The following is an 18656-nucleotide window of genomic DNA, read 5'->3' as shown; positions in this document are numbered from 1 at the left end:
CTACCTTCGCTGCCCACCGTGTCATCATCCCGAAATTCTGGTGCAGTCTATTTCCCCCATTCCCTTCTTGAAACCACCGATCTATCACCTACTAACCTCTACCTCCTAGGAATACTATCAACCGAGAATCCGCCAAATGAGACTGGATCACCTCCTGAGAGAACACGTCCCTCCATGTATGTGCCAAACACCCACCCTCTCTATCCGCAAGCAGCGTCCAGAGACACGCCACCACGCCATTGTCCGATTCCGTCTATCCTCGGCACGCCATCGCTACTACCCTCTGCCTCTCCACCTCCATTTCGCAACTCCACCGCGACTTTTGTCCCGCTAACACCCACCATGGTCTAGGTTCCCTCCTGAGGAACATACGTAGGTCTTTCGCATGCGAAAGCCATTCAAGGTCCAGACAGTCCTGGATTGCCCCATCTCTCGGAAAGAATGTGGGGGTATCCATTCTCTCCCGGCTTGCCACGCGGGTTCGACCTTCTCTTGCCAGGACAATCCAACGCTTTCTGGGCATCATGGCGTACGTAGCCTGTGGATTCTCTCTTCCGCGGGCAATAATATCCTGGGTATGCTGTGTACGTTTCTAAAATGTCTATGCTTTCTCAAATGGAGAGAGATGGTGTGGTTGTTTCACGCCGTAGTAACACTCCGACGGAAACGGAAACCCACATTCCTCCTGACTGAAGATCTGTGGCGCAATGTGCTCCGTGGAAACTTCACACTACCTAGGGAGTTTCGGGTGATTGCCATGCGATCCTGTAGGAGAAATCAAGGGGGAAGGGAAGCCTTGAACTTTGAAACTGGATTTTAATTCTCCGATGTTCCGTGTGGATATATGTTCCAAGGGATGAGTTCACTGCCTCCTCTGGAGTGTAGACCCGGTATAGATACCTAAATATGTATATATTTTGTTTTATAAAACGCTCAGTAGTTGTCTTCAATGAATTAGTAAATATTTTGAACTGAGGATACTAGTATACTCATATCTTTCGTTTTATCACTACAAATCCCTGTTTATCCTACCCGCAGAGGCTTTCAATGTTTATCTCTCGTCGCCAATCTACCTTCATGCATGATAGCCGACACTATGTAAGGCGCATGTTCACCATGCCTTATAGTCGGAAACCTTGTGCAGATATATGCCGTTGCGTCGGCATTCTCGGACGAGTCCTGCTCGATATCCATGCCCTAGTTCTAACGAAGCGGTGAGAACTTCGCACCCAGTCAGGTACGAACATTGCACTTTGGCTTTGTGGTTATCGTCGTCATCACAATAGTTGGTGGAGAGAGTAAAGACGAAGCGTAAGGGAGGAAACAAGGTATCTGAGATGAGAAAGCCACTGAATTGCGCGTTTTAGTTCAACATGCTAGCTGCCTCGGACCTTGGTCATGCACGCAGTCGTAAGCACGGTAAGATTCTATTTATGGGTGATTGTTGAAGATACAACTAGTCTGTAGGTTTGTTATTATTAGATTAAACAGTGGTCTTCGGCCTTCGGCGACCTAGAACGTGACGCGATAACGTGGCCAGCTGGAGATGAGAAGGATGTCAGGCGCATCGAAACACCATGGAATCCTGCGTGTCAGGAATGAGATTGGGATTCGACGGGAATACGGCGGACAGTTGCAGAGCCCAGTGCTTTGTCGCCTCTTCTGGCTAATAATAGCTTCGGCATCTCCAGTCCGAATCGCGTCTGGATTGTCATGCAAGCCATGGTTCTTGCGGTTGCTACCGAGTTAAGCGACTGTCTGTTAGCCAAATCAGAGATGAGATGAAGGTATAATCTCAATAGTTTGCCCAGACCGGCAGCTCGGGATGTGACATGTCGACTCCCAGAGCGGCTGCAGATGATTTGTATACCGCGCTCGGCGTGCGAATCCAAAGTTTATTGGCATCGAAACTTCCTAACGTGCAGCGCAGTAGCAAGCCGTGCCCGAAGAAACATTCAGAGGTCCATTCGGATTGACAAAATAGGCAAAGATTAAAATCTCAATGGGAGTAAAGTCCACGTTATCGGTCGTACGCAATCTTCTCCCTCTGATGCGCCAAGTATTGCTTAACGGCCTGAGCAGGCAGCAGTGACCAGGATTCATTCAATTGCGTGTCTCTTGAAGCCTCAATCCCGCCGTATGATTCTCGGGGGCATGATACCGAGAAACCTGGATCTTTAGGCAGTTAACGTGTTGTCATGTTAAGATTGCCCCATTTGCAGACACTAGTTGACCCTCATGTAGCCTCTAATGCATGTAGGTTCGTCGCTAGCTCTATCAGCCATTCCCTTCTTCCCACCGATGCACCAATCAATAGATTTTCAGTCGCTTTGAGACCGAAAAAAACTTTCCAGCCTCGAATGGTCGGTTACCCAGACAGCTCTTCAATTTGCCATCAACAAGGGTCGATTCAGGGAATCTATCCCAGGAAGAAGGTATTAAAGAAAAAAAAAAAAGAAGAAAAAAAAGGGAGAATTGATCTCATCATGAGCCCACCGGTGCGTCATAATTAAAAGACTTGCTGGCAAAAGGGAAATCCTTGAAAGGAGAGGTGTCTCCTGCAAGCACGGGCAGAGGCCCGTCGTGCTGGATGGAGGACCCTCGATTCCCAAAAACGATCAAGTGAGCCTGCAATTCCTTATGGAATTGACCAATTAAAACTGCGACGATGAGGGAGGGCCGGTGGGATTCGAGGAAGAGGGCGAAAGAAGGACAGATCATCTGCAGCCCCTCGCTTCAACGCAGGACCCTCCCTGTGCTTGCGACTCCAGAGAACACCGAAAAAAACCCCATTTATGATTTCTCCTATCGGTCAATCCGGAAGGAAGGCGCAAAGGAGAAAAAAAAAAAAGGAAAACTCAGTGTCGAAGGAGCGAGCCCTGGAAAGGACATTGGCCGATCGCTCTTGTGGCTCCGTTGTGCGGTGTATACTAGAAGTGCCTCCAGGCGATATAAAGTCCTCTCGACATCCCCCATACGTTCCGTTCAACTCATTCAATTGTATCTCAGTTCGTTGTGTTTATAAACCCTCGCAATCGAGTTTAATACTTTATCACCTCGTTGATCGAGTTGTCTATTTCTTAATATCTTCGTGGAACCTTTATCCCATTTACGCACATATTACTTCACAATGCGCTTCAACATTTTCTCGGTAATTATCTTTGCAGTCTCCTGCGTTGGTATGTGATTCAGTCTTTTTCTGATTGAGAACTTACATGCTAAAATGGCCAATCTCAAGCTCTCACGATCTCGGCTCCGAAGAGCGGAGACGAGGTTGATCTCAGCAAGTCCTACGAGATCAAGTGGAGGTCCGTCCAGTAAGTGAATGTTTTTCGATAGATTGGATGAACGCAGCATACTTATCATGCTTAGGTCCGACCCGTCCAAGTTCTCTATCAACCTCGTCAACATGAACGGCTCCAGCGCCAACAAGGAGATTGCCAAAGACATCGACGCATCTCAAGGCTCGGTTAAAGTCGACAAGGTCTGGGGTATTCCCAAAGGGTATGCCTGGTCCAATTTCATTGATATCGCTCTCAATGGGCCCTCCATTCCGAAGCTAATTGCGTCGATTTCACAGCACCGGTTACCAGCTCAACTTCATCTCCAACGACAAGATGAACACCGGCATTCTCGCCCAGTCGCAGCAATTTGAGGTTACTAAAGTCGCTGATCGCCCCAAAAACAGTAAGAAAGATTCTACTTTTTCATCTATCACCACATCATCATCATCATCATCACCATACACAGCCACCAGCACCAAATCTACTTCCCGCCCCTGCATCAAACATTCCACATTCTCCAGCACTACTTTACCATCATCTAGCACCATTCCCTCCTGCTCTGCAGCACTGGGTGAGTACATATATTATTTTAAAAAGAACGATTTCTAATGTCACTCTTCCGCAACAGCCACGACTACTACCTCCAGCAGCTCGAGTCCCACTGAATCTACCGCCGAGCCCACCAACTCCACCGCCGGCGCCTCCTCGCTTGCGATTCCGGCCACCTTCGGCTCTCTCATGGTGAGTCTCTTTGCTCTGGTTCTCTAAGTTGGTCATCGGATCATGCAGAGTGCTGGGGGCGAGAGAGAGAGAGAGAGAATTGCCCAACGCCGACCCCATGTCGATATGCTTCCTAAAAGAAAAAGCAACTATCGATCCATCCATCCATCCCGATCATTACTTTTTCAATCCTTCATTTCATGGTGAGATTATTTACTTCATTTTGGACTATATAATGCATTAGTTCGTTGTTTTGTGATGAGGAACAAGCCCGATGTATTTACGCGCTATCTTAATGAATATTTGCCCCATTTCTTGATTATTGTCTGCTCGTTTCCTTTCGAATAATGTTTTTATTTTTGGCTTTCTGGTTCCCTCTAACTTATGATGACACTTCATCACTCATGTAAGGAGACTGCATACGTTTTTCTATAATTCTCTTCATTGCATGCGTGGGTTTCACTAGTATTCTTTTTGGGTTTGGACTGCATATGATAGGTCCCATTGTGCAATGGAGGTGAGCTTGCATTGCCTGTTTGTTTTTGTTGAAGTGGCTGGGATTTGTTTTATTTTCTTTCCTTCTTTCAGCTTTGTTTTAGTCCCTTCTTGTAGGTATTCAATCGTATCATGAACTCGTCCCGTGGTTGCCCAGATCTAATTGATCGTAGTGGTCATTCGCACATAATGTCTTGTACAACGAAATCTAGATCTATCCTATTTCTAATTAAATACCATGGCTTCAAGGCAGCAATCTCATCCATGTCACTCAAGTGCGATGTAAATGGGAAATGTGTACGCCCTCAGCCGCTTGGTTTCATATATATGTTGTTGTACTACAGACCATCACCGAATTCACCCTGACGAGCTACCTACTAGTATTACTAGGCTCCGATATATCTGCGTCTGTTAGTTCACACCTCCACAGATTTCTACCAGAACAAATACATTCAATTACAAGTTGAAAACCAAGGCATGTGCAGATGGGTATATGAATTACAAGAGAATGTACATATTTACAAGCCATGAGAACAAACAACAATAAACCGGAAAGGAAGGGGGGAAAGAATGAAAAAAGAAAGCAACAAAAAGATAAGTAACCAGCCAACCTAGTTGCCTAGTTACTGGCTAAATTAAAGCGAACCCATCGCCGAGTCAGCGAAGCCGGAGCCGGAGCCGGAGGCGGCGGCGCTGGCACTGACGGCAGGCGAAGAGGTGTAACCATTGTAGTTGTCATTGATGCCTTCTCGGGGCCGGTCCCAGGTACGAATGTGTCCTGGTGAAGATGTGGTGTCAGTCGAGTTTGCAATGGTTTCATCATCACCGCGGACGAAGGATGGCGATAAAAAGGCGAGGGGAGCTAGATGGTCGGGACAGGAGCGGGCATACCTTCTAGGGAAGAAGTCATGATGGAGTCTTCTTGGAATCCTAACCAGGAAATAGGGTCATCTCCGACGATCTTGGACTATCAAACAGTTAGGTTTCTCGGGGTTTCTCTTTGCCTCTTGTGTGACGGCGATGGGGATGAATGTGTGTAACCAGGGGGAACACACCATGATAGGAGGCAGAAGAGCAGTCCGTGCCCTCGGCTCGACTGGATGGCGGACGGTTTGGTCGTAGGTGCTGTCAATGCCCGCAGTGCGTTGCGAGTCGGATCGTACGCGATTTCCTGCGCTGTCGGCTCTGTGACGGTTGGCGTGCTGCGTGTTGGAAGGAAGAAGACTGGTCCGATGGCGAGCGCTGGCTTGGAGCTAATAGGATGTCAAGTCAGTAAGTGAGCAAAGTGGATAGTGGATGGAGTCCTCCAGCTTCGTACCGCTCTTGGCCGATGCAGCATGCCCACACTAAAATCCCATAACAGCAGTCTGCAATCGTCCCCGACACTCCCAAATCTGTACGTCCTTTCGTCACAGCGCCAAGGATCGAATGCTACAGCCGAGACCCAGGAATTGTGACCTTGGCACCGAGCGACGATCTTGCGTTCGGGGAAAGACCATATCGTAACTAGATCATCCTGTCCGCCCGTCACGATGTATTTGCCATCAGGTGACCAGCACACGGAAATCAGCCCACCGTAATAGCTGCGGAAGATATCCAAAGCCCTAGGATGTGTTAGCTTGGTCTTCGAGCTAAATAAAACCCCGAATGAACTTACTCCTCCTTCAAATAATCCATCACCCGCAGAGACCCGTCCTCCAGCACGATGGCGAGGTGCCGTTGGTCGGGAGAAAAGGCGAACTGGCAGACCTTGTGGTTGGCGATTTTCCACAAAGCAACCGGGTTGGTTTTCTGGTTCCTTGAATTGACCGACTTTAAGATCTGCAGCGGCTGTCGACCACAGGATTTGATTGCCTCGACCGAGGGGCTACTCAGCTCGGGCGTGAACAGAGCATCCTCTTTTTCCTTATCATAGACCACTATTTGTCCGTTCGCATGCGCCGCCATAAACAGGTTCTCGGACCCCGGAATCCATTTGATGTGCGTCACTGGCGAGTTGCTCACCACCCCGTTCTTATTGATTCGGGCGTATTTCTGCGAGATGGGTTCGTACCAGATGATGTCGCCGGCCGACGAACCCATGACAACGTCGATGTGGGATGCGCTCTTCGTCAACTCGTTCACATCATGGCTCAGCATGTGCGCCTTGGTAAACAGGATCTTCGCGAGCGGCTCATCCTTCTGTTTCGAACTCAAATCCAACCACTGGAACGCACGATTGATATTGGCAAAGGCAAACAACCCGTCGGGGTTTCGGTCGTTAAGTCGTTTCGTGGAGGCCTCGTGCGTAATGACTCGCGAGACAAATGAGGAGCTACTCTTAATGATGTTGTTCTTCGGTTTGCGCCTCTTGACGCCTTCCTTCGTGACCGGTGCCACCAGAGCGGGATTGTCGTTTCCGAACGTGGGTACCGTTACGCCGTCTTTCAAGGAGAACACGGGGGTCTTATTTCGGGTACCAAGACTAACCAGCGACAATTTGACGCCCGTTGTGGGAGGGGTGGGAACCGTTGCGAGGGGGTTAGGGTTTACGATCGGAGCTTCGGAGGGATGCGGAGGGGGTGTCGCGAGATGCAGGTCATCCTGAAGGTGATAGGTGCCTGTCGCAACGGTCGACGTTAGCGATGTCATCGGTACGGATATTTATCTGAGAAGGGCATCGGAGGAGATTCAGAAATAAGAAGCGCACCTTCTCCGACCTGCAGCGGACAACCACCCTCTGGATTGCTGATTATATTGTTGGTCTCGACGACCGGAACCGCCATGCCGTTTGACGCTCCAGCTGCGTAGGCAACTGGAACGGTGTAGCGAGGCGGAGGCGGGGGAAGGACGCTGGTTCAACAATCAGCCACGCGAGGAACGTCACAACAACGCTTTCATAGAAGTATCATTTGGAAAAGCTTTTCAGGAACCACGGATAGCACAGTCCGTTTCTCTATTCGACACATGCAACCATCTCGGGTCCTGATAGGAGGGGAACGAGCGCTGAGAACCAGGCCGAGACAGGGCGATTCTTACAACATGGCTGCGATCGCGATAACCAATTGAGTTCCGACGTGCGAAGGAATGTCTCGTGAGACGGAATTAACGCAACCCCGGTAAGTAACGCTTCGATATATTGGTCACGCAATTGTAGCGAATCCTCCCCCGAGAGCAGCACCCGAAGTGGTGCAACTCAGGGTAGTATGAGGCGCTAAACGGGTGGATTAATTGGATAATCGAAACCAGATCAACACAAGGTTTAGGAGGTGTGATGTCAGTGGAATGAAGGGGTTGAGTAGCAAAGGAGGAGCTGTGCGATCTTCCAGGAGTGACGGTGTCGCAGTTGAATGCCGGGGGGTTTTAAGCGTTGCACTGCCCGGGCGTAGTTCAAGGATGGGGCGGAAGGAAGTCGTTAAAGTCTCCGACGGGTGGAGGAAGGATGGATGGAGTGTAGCTGGATTGATTTAAATAGAGCCGAATGGAAGGCAGGAGAATTAGCAGATTTAGCCAGCGCCTGAAGGCCGAAGAGCAGCAGCAACCAGACAGACAGATGCCAGAGCCGGTTAGATCGAGTGAGGAGAAGGGTTTCCGGGGATTTGCCTGGTTTGGCTGGTCGCTGGTTGGCGCTTCTCGCGTGCCAGGCGGGGATGCCTGAGGACTCGTGAGGAGACGGATAAACACGCCGGTTGCTGCATGCGGTTAGCGCGTCAGTCCGCATTACGGAGTCAATTGTATCTACGGAATAGTTGGATTTACTTCAGTGAGGTCTCATCATGTGTTCATAAATTATTAATGGTAGCGGATGTCTGCAACTGATCCACCATCACATCCCTTCTCAGTCCCCACTCCCACTCACTCTCCGCCAGATCATCACCGCCGCTGCTCCGGCACAGACCACGGCTCCCAGCGCGATCCCCCACGCCATCCATTTCCCCTCGACATCCTCCTCGCTGCGTGGGAAGGCCAAACTGGGCTCCATGGCTGCTTCGGCAATATGCACAAACACCTCTTGGATTGAGCTCCACGTGGCGCTGACATGGAGCGGTGGACCGGTCATGTTCAACATGGCAGTGTACTCGTGCGGCTGGTATTCCGCCCGTTGTGTGGTTCGGTCCAAATCCGCCTTGAGAGCGATGAAAACACTAGGCAGCTCCTCCAGATGAGGGTACTTGGACCGCAGCGCCGGGATGTAGGCAAATGAGTCGGGGTCGGACGAATCGTAGGTGTAGACGATCACGTCGCATTGGTCGAGCAGCTTGGATTGGTTTTCGAGAATGGCAGGCTCCAACTCGCCGAGCTCGTCCAAGATCATGTAGCATTGCTTCCCCCCGGGTAGCTCAACCGTATTGACCGCCGTCCGTGGTTGAATCGTGGGGTGATATGTCGTGCTGAATCCGCGCGAGAGGAAGGCATCAAGAAGTGCAGACTTTCCTGAACTCGGAGCTCCGAGCACGTGGCCCAATACGACGTTTCTGCCCACTCGTCCAGGACGCTTTCTTCGCTTTCGTGGACGAGTCACTTTCAATGCCGCCGTAGTCGACGGATTACTTCGGTCGGATGATTCAAACCCTAAGTAGGCTAGGTATTCAAGTGTGGTTTTGGGTGACGTAAAAGTGGTCATACTCCACTGGGCAAGCCACCCTTGGAGCGTGACATGACCAGCTTCGTTTCGAACCGTCGAGGAGGGGAATGAGCCATCGGCCCAGGAAGCCGGTAAGCCAGGAGTTGGGGCAAAAAGCGAGGCCAATTCCGCATTGTTCAGCCCTCCATCGTTGTCCTTGTCCGAGAGAAGGAACAGGTTGACAAAGAACCGGTACCCCTCTGGAGATAACTCCGCGGATGCGTACGGAGGGACCTCAAATCTCGGGTGGAGGAAGTTCTCTTGCAGCGACAGATTGTCGGTGTATTGGAACGCCCGTAGAATGATCCAGACCGTCTCGTGGCGGCCTTTTTCGGCATACATCTTGTTCAAGTGGATGAACCCCCGACAGTCAATGCCAGATGGCGTCACCGAGTGTGGGTTTGTCTTCTGAATAGTCTCCTTGATGTGCACCAGGTCTTCTTCACTCAAAGGCTTTTCGAAACATCTCATCTGGAAATCTCCAATCTCCTTGTCGGAAAGAAAGCCATCACGGTCCTTGTCACTCAGGTAGAAGATGCGCTGCAGCGCTGCGATGGCGGCTGGTTTCAGAGAGGACTCCTTGGAGTCGAACAGCGGCGCAATCGGGTGGGTGACCGCTTTCTGGCAGAGGAAGAAGGCTTCGTTTACATTGCGATGCTCCCGGGCGCTTGTGCGAATACAGGAATCGATCTCCTTGAACTCCGCCATCAACGGCAGCATCTCATCTTCAATGACCTGGGTCTCACTGTGGCCAGCAGCCAGGTCCGACTTGTTGGCGCACAGCACCACGGGGACGTTGACTCCCAAGGACCGGAAATACGGCAGCCAGAATAGAGCCACTCTTTCATAGCTGTAGTGATCAGAGTAGACCAACAGGATCACATTTGATTTCCGAATCTCCCTTGCCAAATTGTTTCGCTCCTGCGGCAGAGCAGAGGTATCGACCACCGTTGTGGTTGTGACATTTTCGGGGGTTCCGATCGTAGGAGGGATGGTGATCTGGGGAAGGATTGGCTGGATCTTGTTTGTCACAAAGACACCCTTTACCAGGGAAGTGATGAGGCTGGATTTCCCAGTTCCCTCGTCACCACAAACACAAATCCGCACTGCAGGAAGTTAGTGAATCAGGTCACGATCGATTCTCGGCGGGCGGTGTTGAACCAATCGCACCTGTGGCCATTTGTAACGGGAACGGCGATCAACGGCGCCTCTTTCAAATCAGTCTCAAATCATAGTCCATGGGTGATCAATAATATCTCCTTGTATGGTGACTTGCAGAAAAGAGGTATCTAGTGTCGTCAAGTTGGAAGGAAGATTCACCAGTGGAAGCTTGTTATTGCTGCGATAACCTCGGAGACTCGGCGGCGATTCTGCCGACTCTAGTGGCCTCAGGTGTCAACTCTCACCAGCCACGAGGCGTTGACCAACTATAATATATGTTCTGCTCCGTAATTAATTAATGATCTATATGAACTCTACTGCGACTCCAAACATGATAGAATGGGATCCGAGGAAGCCCCAGGCGGCAGCACACCAAATACAGCCATGTCGTAATCACTTTACCATTTTTTCACGGTGAGAAATAGGTAGTAGTCAATACGCGCAAGTCCAAGACGAAGAGAACCGGATCGGACGACTCCGCCACTTTGCGCCCAGCACGAGAGAAGAGAGACAGAGACCGAGAGGGATATAATTCCATCTCTCTTCCTGTCGCGGCTGACGGAAGGTGCCCACGATCTTTGTTGGTCATCGCTGCCATCCTTCCTCACCTCAGCCCATTCAGATAATACATAACATTCTCCAGCCTCCCCGTGGTTCGGCACTGCGGAGAGACTAGCGTCCAGGTACCTTGAATCCTACCTGCTGTTAGCTCGATATCCAGCGCCCAGTGTCACCCGTCATCTGGTTCCACTTCCGGTCGCCCCCATCAGAACGGACTTCCGTCGCGCATTCTCTCCAACCCATCAACTCCTTCCGGTCTCCCTGACTCCTTCGCCCTTCCCTCTCCCCCCCTACCCCCCTCACTCCCCTTAATCCTCGAAGAGCACCGCCAGAATGCCTCTTGGGATACACAATCCCTTGCCCTCGTCTCTGGGAAGTACGTATCCGCTCCCTCCGAGTCAATTTCCCCGCAGTTTATCATGGACGTCGGCGCTGACATTGCGCCCCTTTGGCAGGCGAATGCAAGAAGGCTGGTAAAATCGTTGCTTCCTTCGTCGACCCGCGACAGGCATTTGGTCCTGATAAAGTTATTCCTCCCGAGATTCTGGCCGGAGCGAAGGTATGATCAAACCGTTAAAAGCAGAAGGGGGGAAAAAGACAAGAACCCCCCCTGGGTTGCACTCGATGGTGGATGATAATCTCGTGGCTGACACATTCTATTCATAGGGTCTGGCTGTGCTCACTGTCCTGAAAGCCGGTTTCCTGGGCTCCGCTCGTTTTGGATCGGGAATTGTCGTTGCTCGTTTGGCCGATGGCTCGTGGTCCGCTCCGTCAGCGATCGCAACCGCGGGTGCCGGGTTCGGTGGTCAAATCGGGTTCGAACTGACCGACTTCGTCTTCATTCTCAACGATGCCGCCGCTGTCCGAACCTTTTCGCAGGTGGGAACCCTGACTCTGGGTGGTAACGTTTCGATTGCTGCGGGGCCGGTAGGACGGAATGCCGAGGCTGCAGGTGCAGCAAGCACGAAGGGTGTGGCTGCGGTCTTTTCGTACTCGAAGACCAAGGGACTTTTCGCCGGTGTCAGTTTGGAGGGAAGCATGCTGGTGGAACGTAAGGATGCGAACGAGAAGCTCTACAACAGCCGCGTGTCAGCCCGCCAGCTGCTCAGTGGAACAATCCGGCCACCCCCGGCCGCCGACCCTCTCCTTAGCGTCCTGAACTCGCGCGCCTTCTACGGGAACTCCAGGACGCAGGGTGACGCCATGTACAATGACATCCCCATCTACGACGACAGACATGACGACGTGGTGTGGGAAGGACGGCGCGGAGATGCGTACGGAGAGGGTGCTCGGCGGAATACTCGCTCCGGCCTCAACAGCGGTGCCGACGAGTACGAGTACCGGGACCGACCCCGTCGCGCAAACACATGGGCTGACGATGTGTACGACCGGCCTGCGGGAGGCCTCGGCCGCTCCGCGACCACCCGACAAACCCGTAATGATTATGGTCGCGACGACTCCTTCGATACATTCGGTCGCAATCGCAGCAACACCGCCCCTTTCGCCGAGGATGACTACGTTTACTCCGATCGCAAGCCTAGCCGGCCTACGGCGCCCAAACCGGTCTTCGGGCAACGAACGGGACAGGGAGCCGCTCTGCGACAAGACCAGGCCGTTGCCCTGTTCACGTTCGATGCGGACCAGGACGGAGACCTTGGTTTCAAGAAGGGGGACGTTATCACTATCCTGAAGAGAACCGACAAGAAAGAAGACTGGTGGACGGGGCGCATTGGGGACCGGGTCGGCATCTTTCCCAGGTACGAACATGGACTCCGTCAAGTATAACCCAACTTCGCCATGCTGACTTCAACCCTCTTTTAGCAACTATGTCGAGACGGCTTAAAGACCTCACGGCCATGCGTTTTGGCTTATGCGGAATGACTTCTAATGACCCAACATCTACACTTGCTTCCCTGGTCCTGCTTTTGTGTTTCTTTACCCCTCTCCCCCTTTTCCTTATCGCGCCCGTTGTTTCCCGGTGTCCCAGCGATGCCACATCCTTTCAGCCGTACATCAAGGAGCTACATACCCATCCATGTCTTCCCAGTCCCTGGGAGGCCCTCTTGTGAAATTTCTGGTGCAAGCGCTGGAGCTGTCGTTGCGCAGGTTGGCATGGACAGCCTGAAGTCGGTTCACTCCGGCTCAAAATGAATACCTTTTGTATATTTGGCCTTGACGAGGTTTTCTAGATCGCTTCTTTTTATCCTCTGGTTCTCCTTTGGTATTGTTTCTACTCAAGTATATTAACGGGACCAAGCAATTCCAGACTCGGATGGTAGGGAAGACGAGCCTTCTCTCTTCCACCTGCGCTATGCCATCGTGACTGCGTCAGTTTGTAAATTGAACTCTGCCTCTCCGTTCCGATCGTACGTTCAAGGGTCTGTCAAGTTTCCCGGTTATGGCGAAAGGGATGAAACAATGGCAAGCAAGGAGCCAAGTATCATTGGGTGTCGTCATCAGTCTTCAACGGACAAGAAAGCCCAACAGGTCGTACATTCCTAGGAAGAGTCTAAAGCCCCATCATCCCACAATCCCAAACCAGCCGTTATTCCATTCCTTCGGTACCTCCATAACCGTGTAGGCAACATGAATTTAACCCGAGGGGCGTTGTCAGCAAAAGTATCCAGCAAGTCACCAGACCCTGTAGACAGAAGCGCTCCCCCTTTCCGGACCAATCGAGGTCAGGTCATCGCCGGGGCACACGAGACCCGAAACGGGACGGGCGTAGAAGCCAAGCGCAGAAGAATCTGTTCCAGATGATTCTTTCTGCTCGTTCGTCGTCCTATTGCGGTCCTGTCTGGCGGGTTTTTAGGCCAGGAAGACCAGGACCGGGTTTCTGGGGCAGAGGGCACGTGAGCTGGGATGAAGGTTCGCGTGAGTCAGTCGATGACTGTGTCTGCATCCGGGACTGATCAGGCGTCCTGGGTGAAGGGAACCGAGGTTCTGGCTGCGTTGACGTGTTTGTCCACTTGCCACTGTCTGGGATGTCTGGCGGCAGGACGGGAGAGGGTCGGCTGAAACACGGGAGGCATTGAGTGGGTATGGTTGGAAATTCGGGATCGGGATGAATTAATTGGCAGGGTCATGGAACGCTGGACATCCATGTCATCGGATCCATTTGGGAGGGAATTGAGAACACTGGAGGTTGGGTAAACTGCCTGACGGAATTGCCGCTGGGTATGTGGCTCTTCCTTTGTGACTCTTGCGGAGTAAGTACCCGATGTATATACTGACCGGGTGAGAAGTGTAAATCTACCAGAAGTCGGTCGAAAGACATCTATTTAGGCTATATCGTCACTATGTAGACAGATGGATCTGATAACCGCTAAGTCGGATTGTGACTGATCAGATTCATAAATAGAAGCATGCTAAAAAAGGCCAGAGCAGGGGACATGGGGGGCAACTGCTGATCAACGATCGTCTACCGTCCAGTGGCTCTGATCGGCCCTTGAGGGAGTAAGGTAGTGGAGCGGGACGGTCGACTAGGGAAGCACGACGATTGACAGGATGCGGCGGAATGAAGAAAGGCGAGTGGGAGGAGACGCGAGAGGGGCATTGAGAGATCATCCGTCGGGAGGGTTGAAGAGAAAAGAGTCCAGACTGGAGGAGCGCCAGAGAGAACCAAAGAAACCGAGAAACGTGACCGAACGCCCGTTCCTCAGGCCGTCTATCCAGGAACCGCAGCCTCGCGCTTCTCTTTTCCTGCTTTCTCTATCCTCGTCTCTCGTCTCTCTCCGCTTCCTTTCTTTCTTTCTGCTCTCTCTCTCTCTCTCTCTCTCTCTTTGCCCCCCGTCTCCCTCGTCTCTCCTCTCTTTTCATTCGTCCCGCTTCTTTGGCTTCTTTGCTCCAGCGCCTTTCTTCTTCTTCTTCTTCTTTTTTCTTTTTTCTTTTTTCTTTTTTCCGTGCTGGAACTAGATTTAGTCACCGGATGCCTAGGCGTCATCCTCATTCTCTCTTTCCTTCCGTTACCCTGGTGGTTGCTCCTCTCCGTCGACGCTTCTTCCCCGCTTCCATGATTCCATGACCACCTTTCGATCTCCTCGTCTTTCCGCCCCGGTGGTACATTGACCTCTGCTCCACGAGGCGACATTCCCATCGCCCTTCGGCCCCCTCCCAGCCCATTTCGGGATATCTTACCTTTCGACTCCCCGGTCCAGTTGCTCTCCATGCAGGTGCGTTGGCTTTTTCTCTCGTCCGATTCCCCTCGTCTTTTCCTTTCTTCCTCCGTCGGGCGGTGCGCTTCATGGGTTGAATGGTGTTCCTTTTGACGTGCCTGTGAAACCCGTCCGTCTTACCCCCCTGTCTTGTCCTGCCCTTTTTTTTTCTTCTCTCTTTCTTTTTTTAAACACCAACACCCAAACCTCTCCCCCCAACCAACCCAATGAAGATCAATGTAAACGTTGTGCGATTCAATTTCCCTGCCCGCCCCCTGCGAATATTGGCCCTGAACTAACTCCCCGTTCCCGTTCTCCAGGCTTCACCGAGCCCGAGCCCCTCTGAGGTCGGCGGAGGATATGCGACACGAAGAGGACATGTGCCTCATCTGTCGATAAGTGACCCGAGTCACCACGTCACGGAAGCCATCGGCCACATGTACGAAGATGATTACGACAAGCGGGAATCGAAACGCCTCAGCTACCTTCCCTCCCCTCTGACCGACACCATCTCGATTATCCCCCCGAAACTCGCCGGTGCCGAATCGCCCTCCTCACCGCAATCGCTCCAAGTACAAAGCCATCTAAATGAAATAAACAACAATAGACAAACAAATGGACAGTCTCGCCCGTCCGCGGGTGCCAAATCTTTGGATAATACCAGCCCAACCTCCCCCAGCTCAACCACCTCCCCTGGATCGACCGACACCGCCACCACCTCCTTCCCGCTGAACGATATCGACTACGAATCCGACCCGGCCGCCGTAGCCCAGGAGCTCAACAATTTGGCCGCCATTCGGCGGATGTCCATGGATGTAGCAGCCACGGGCGACCCCGACCTTCCCAGCTTTAACCCCAACCTCTCCGTACCGTCAATGGCTCCCTCGCCTTCCGCCGATGAAAATGACGCCTCCCGGCTCTTCTGGGTGCCGGCCCGACTGCATCCGGAGCTGGCTCCTAAAGAATTCAAGTCCTTCCTGGAAAGTAAAGCCGATCATATTAAGCGGAAATCGGGCGATTACTCGACCCTGGGTCCGGAGCGTCAAGGGTCAACTGGAGGTCTTCGGCGAAAGAAATCCATGTTGTCCAGACAGATTGACTCCTCTCAGGGCTACACAGACGGTGCGGAGCGGCTCGAGAGGAAGCGGTCAAAATCCTCCAAGGGGGACGGCCCCAATCTGCTGGAACTGGAGACTTTGGTGGACGACTCGATCCCTCGAAGCGCCAGTTCGTCCCTTTTGAGCGAGATGCGGAACCTCGACGTCTCCGAAGAGGATCGGCCTATTCTCCCCCCAGCGCCTCCCGGCCACAGCCTCAGACGGTCTACGAGAACCCAATACAGAAAAGCCGGCAGTTTGAAAAAGGGCGAGAAGGCTCCATACTCCAAACGTCTGGGGCGAACATCGGACTCCAGCGAAGGTGCCTCGCCATTCATGGGAGAGGTGGGCCTGTCCCGGGTGTCGACCGATCCCACTCCCAGTGCAACGCGCGCCCAAGCTTTAGCGAAGACGGCGCAGCCAACGGCCAGCGCTTCCGACGAGCCTGTCAGCTCTGCCGTGGGGTCAAACCCAGAACAGCAACACTTTGCCAATGAACCCTCGGATGAATCGTCTGCAGAGTCTAGGAATAGGTCAGGTTCCCAGTCGCAATCTCGTCAATGGCATTCCCGAATCAGTTCCAACGGACGATCCACGCTGCATATATCTCCGACCGAACAGAAGATACCCGAGATTATCGAAACGCCGCCGCTGGAGAGCACCGCCCCACCAGAACTCGCTTCCCCCCAGTCGACCACCATCCCCAGCCGAGGATCTTCCTACGATCCGCCCCCATCTGCGCCGCCTGCAAAGGTCCAGACGGCTTACGACCAGCCCTCATCCAAACGATCCCAGCACAGCCGTTCGCATGGCAAAGAGAGTACGCAGACGTTTAACGAATTCGCCAGCACCCCTCAGGCTCTCCCAGGAAACACGACCCGGACAGATAGCCTTTCGTTTATCCCTACATTCTCAGACGATCGAAAGTCAGAGACCAAGTCCGAAACCAAGTCCGAAAGCAAGAAATCCAAGGACAAGAAGGACTCGGAAGGCGGCCGCAAATCGAGCTGGCACTGGCTGCTCGGCTCGGAAGACAAAGAGAAAGAAAAGGACAAGAAGAAGGACAAGGACGACTCAAAGAAAATCAAATCCAAAATTGTGGATAAGGTTCATGAGACGGCGCATTCCTTGCCCATATCCGGCGACTCCAACCAACGTGGACGCGAAAGTATCGTGGTGGACCGGCTTGACCCCAAGCTAGAAGAAGAGCGTCGGAAAGACCACGTCCGAAGGACGTCTGGCGAGTCAAAGAAGGAGAAGGAATCCGGGTTGTTCTCCTCTATCTTCGGCGGTGGCCGCAAGAAGGCCAGTGGAGATAGCCACCACAAGAAGAGTGCATCTCGGACTCTATCGCCTGACCCGCCCGTCCGCGAACTCCGACCGGATGTCGACTTCCCATGGACTCGGTTCTCCATCCTGGAAGAAAGGGCTATCTACCGGATGGCCCACATCAAGCTTGCGAACCCACGGCGTGCGCTATATTCCCAAGTCCTCCTTAGTAATTTCATGTACTCGTACCTGGCCAAGGTGCAGCAGATGCATCCTCTGATGCTTGCCTCGTCGGCGCAACAGAGGCAGCAGAAGACCCAGGCCGAGGAATATCTTCAGTATCAGCGATACCAAGAGGTGAGTTGTTTCGTCTTGTTGAATTGCACCCTATTAGAAAACGAAGCTGACATTCTTGTCTTCTACAGGCACAGGAGCAACAACAGTATAGCGATGGCGGCTCCTATGACGACCATCAGATGTATGATTATCATGATGATCCGCATGACCAATACCGGACACAGTCGCGGGGTGGCAAGCAAGGATATGAGAACGGAAATGTATATGGACCAGGACATCATCAGTACGGGCACTCGTCGTTTGGCGACGACGCTCAGCTCGACGACGACGACGATGATATGTGGTGATAGGAAACAGGAGTATCATCCCTTCTTGCCTCTGTTTTTCTCTTTACAAGTTCTTTTGCAGCGTACGAAATACCCCTCTTGTGTGTGAACCCTGGTCCTTCCTGCAACTTTGTACACTGAGCAGTACATTTCACCGTTCGAACGTTCTGTTTCTCCTGCCTCTGCTTTTGTGAACTGGATTTTATACACGCATCCGGAGAAGAAGAATACATGATGTGACACTAGATGGTGTCTATACTCTCTCTTGCATTCTACCTTATTGCATTTCTATATAGCACGCAGCCGGCCCTTCTAAGCAGGATAGTGCAAGATATGCGTTATTGCTTTTGATGATTTGATCTTGTTTTGTGTGTTTTGTTGCATAGCGTCGGAGGGTATCATTTTTCTTTCTGTCTGGCTGGTTTGATTGTTTATTTGTCTCGATTTGAATTACTCCTACGGACTCAGGACTCAGTTTTGTTCTTTCATCCTTTGTCTAATAACCAACCCGATTTGCTTTGGACTTGGACAATATGGCTCTGGCCATTGGTGGGATTGTGAGGGTGTTCTGGCTATTGCAATGTGGACTTTGTATAGAGCTCATGAAATGATTCGAAGAACTTCACTACGCTTTGGCCTTGAATTGATAGTGCTTCGAAAAATTATAGACAAAAATAGAAGCCATTCAC

General features: G+C 51.9%; 6 protein-coding genes across 6 annotated transcripts; 4 read left to right on the top strand and 2 right to left on the bottom strand.

Annotated features, from left to right (window-relative positions):
* Positions 1–3003: 3003 nt before the first annotated feature.
* P170DRAFT_433002 (GPI anchored serine-threonine rich family protein) lies at positions 3004–4329 on the top strand. The gene is made up of 5 exons (XM_024848386.1): positions 3004–3179; positions 3239–3317; positions 3373–3504; positions 3581–3687; positions 3913–4329. Exons 1-5 carry the CDS (start codon positions 3131–3133, stop codon positions 4050–4052), a joined length of 507 nt encoding a protein of 168 aa, XP_024710766.1. The 5' UTR covers positions 3004–3130; the 3' UTR covers positions 4053–4329.
* Positions 4330–5134: 805 nt separating this feature from the next.
* Positions 5135–7264, bottom strand: P170DRAFT_346937 (WD40 repeat domain-containing protein; the record flags this gene model as incomplete). The annotated part of the gene is made up of 6 exons (XM_024843598.1): positions 5135–5277; positions 5391–5466; positions 5555–5752; positions 5818–6103; positions 6157–7099; positions 7189–7264. The coding sequence occupies 6 exons, from the start codon at positions 7262–7264 to the stop codon at positions 5135–5137; spliced, it is 1722 nt and encodes a 573-aa protein (XP_024710765.1).
* A 979-nt stretch (positions 7265–8243) lies between these two features.
* gem1 (ERMES complex Ca(2+)-binding regulatory GTPase GEM1) lies at positions 8244–10521 on the bottom strand. The gene is made up of 2 exons (XM_024854352.1): positions 10273–10521; positions 8244–10208 (listed from the first exon to the last, which is right to left on the bottom strand). Exons 1-2 carry the CDS (start codon positions 10280–10282, stop codon positions 8317–8319), a joined length of 1902 nt encoding a protein of 633 aa, XP_024710764.1. The 5' UTR covers positions 10283–10521; the 3' UTR covers positions 8244–8316.
* A 636-nt stretch (positions 10522–11157) lies between these two features.
* P170DRAFT_422006 (SYLF and SH3 domain-containing protein) lies at positions 11158–12667 on the top strand (the record flags this gene model as incomplete). Its single annotated transcript, XM_024847403.1, has 4 exons — positions 11158–11200; positions 11280–11383; positions 11491–12581; positions 12646–12667. The coding sequence occupies 4 exons, from the start codon at positions 11158–11160 to the stop codon at positions 12665–12667; spliced, it is 1260 nt and encodes a 419-aa protein (XP_024710763.1).
* Positions 12668–14216: 1549 nt separating this feature from the next.
* On the top strand, positions 14217–14865 carry P170DRAFT_41710 (uncharacterized protein). Its single transcript, XM_024847159.1, has one exon. It carries the CDS (start codon positions 14332–14334, stop codon positions 14737–14739), a length of 408 nt encoding a protein of 135 aa, XP_024710762.1. The 5' UTR covers positions 14217–14331; the 3' UTR covers positions 14740–14865.
* Positions 14866–15205: 340 nt separating this feature from the next.
* P170DRAFT_470873 (putative telomere silencing protein Zds1) lies at positions 15206–17988 on the top strand (the record flags this gene model as incomplete). The annotated part of the gene is made up of 3 exons (XM_024852792.1): positions 15206–15217; positions 15299–17701; positions 17770–17988. The coding sequence occupies 3 exons, from the start codon at positions 15206–15208 to the stop codon at positions 17986–17988; spliced, it is 2634 nt and encodes an 877-aa protein (XP_024710761.1).
* Positions 17989–18656: the final 668 nt, after the last annotated feature.

The sequence above is a fragment of the Aspergillus steynii genome (genome assembly GCF_002849105.1).
Source record: "Aspergillus steynii IBT 23096 chromosome Unknown P170scaffold_1, whole genome shotgun sequence".
In the NCBI taxonomy this organism is placed as follows: Eukaryota; Fungi; Ascomycota; class Eurotiomycetes; order Eurotiales; family Aspergillaceae; genus Aspergillus; species Aspergillus steynii.
The sequence above is the reverse complement of the archived record's forward strand: the minus strand, read 5'-3'. Positions and strand labels throughout refer to the sequence as shown.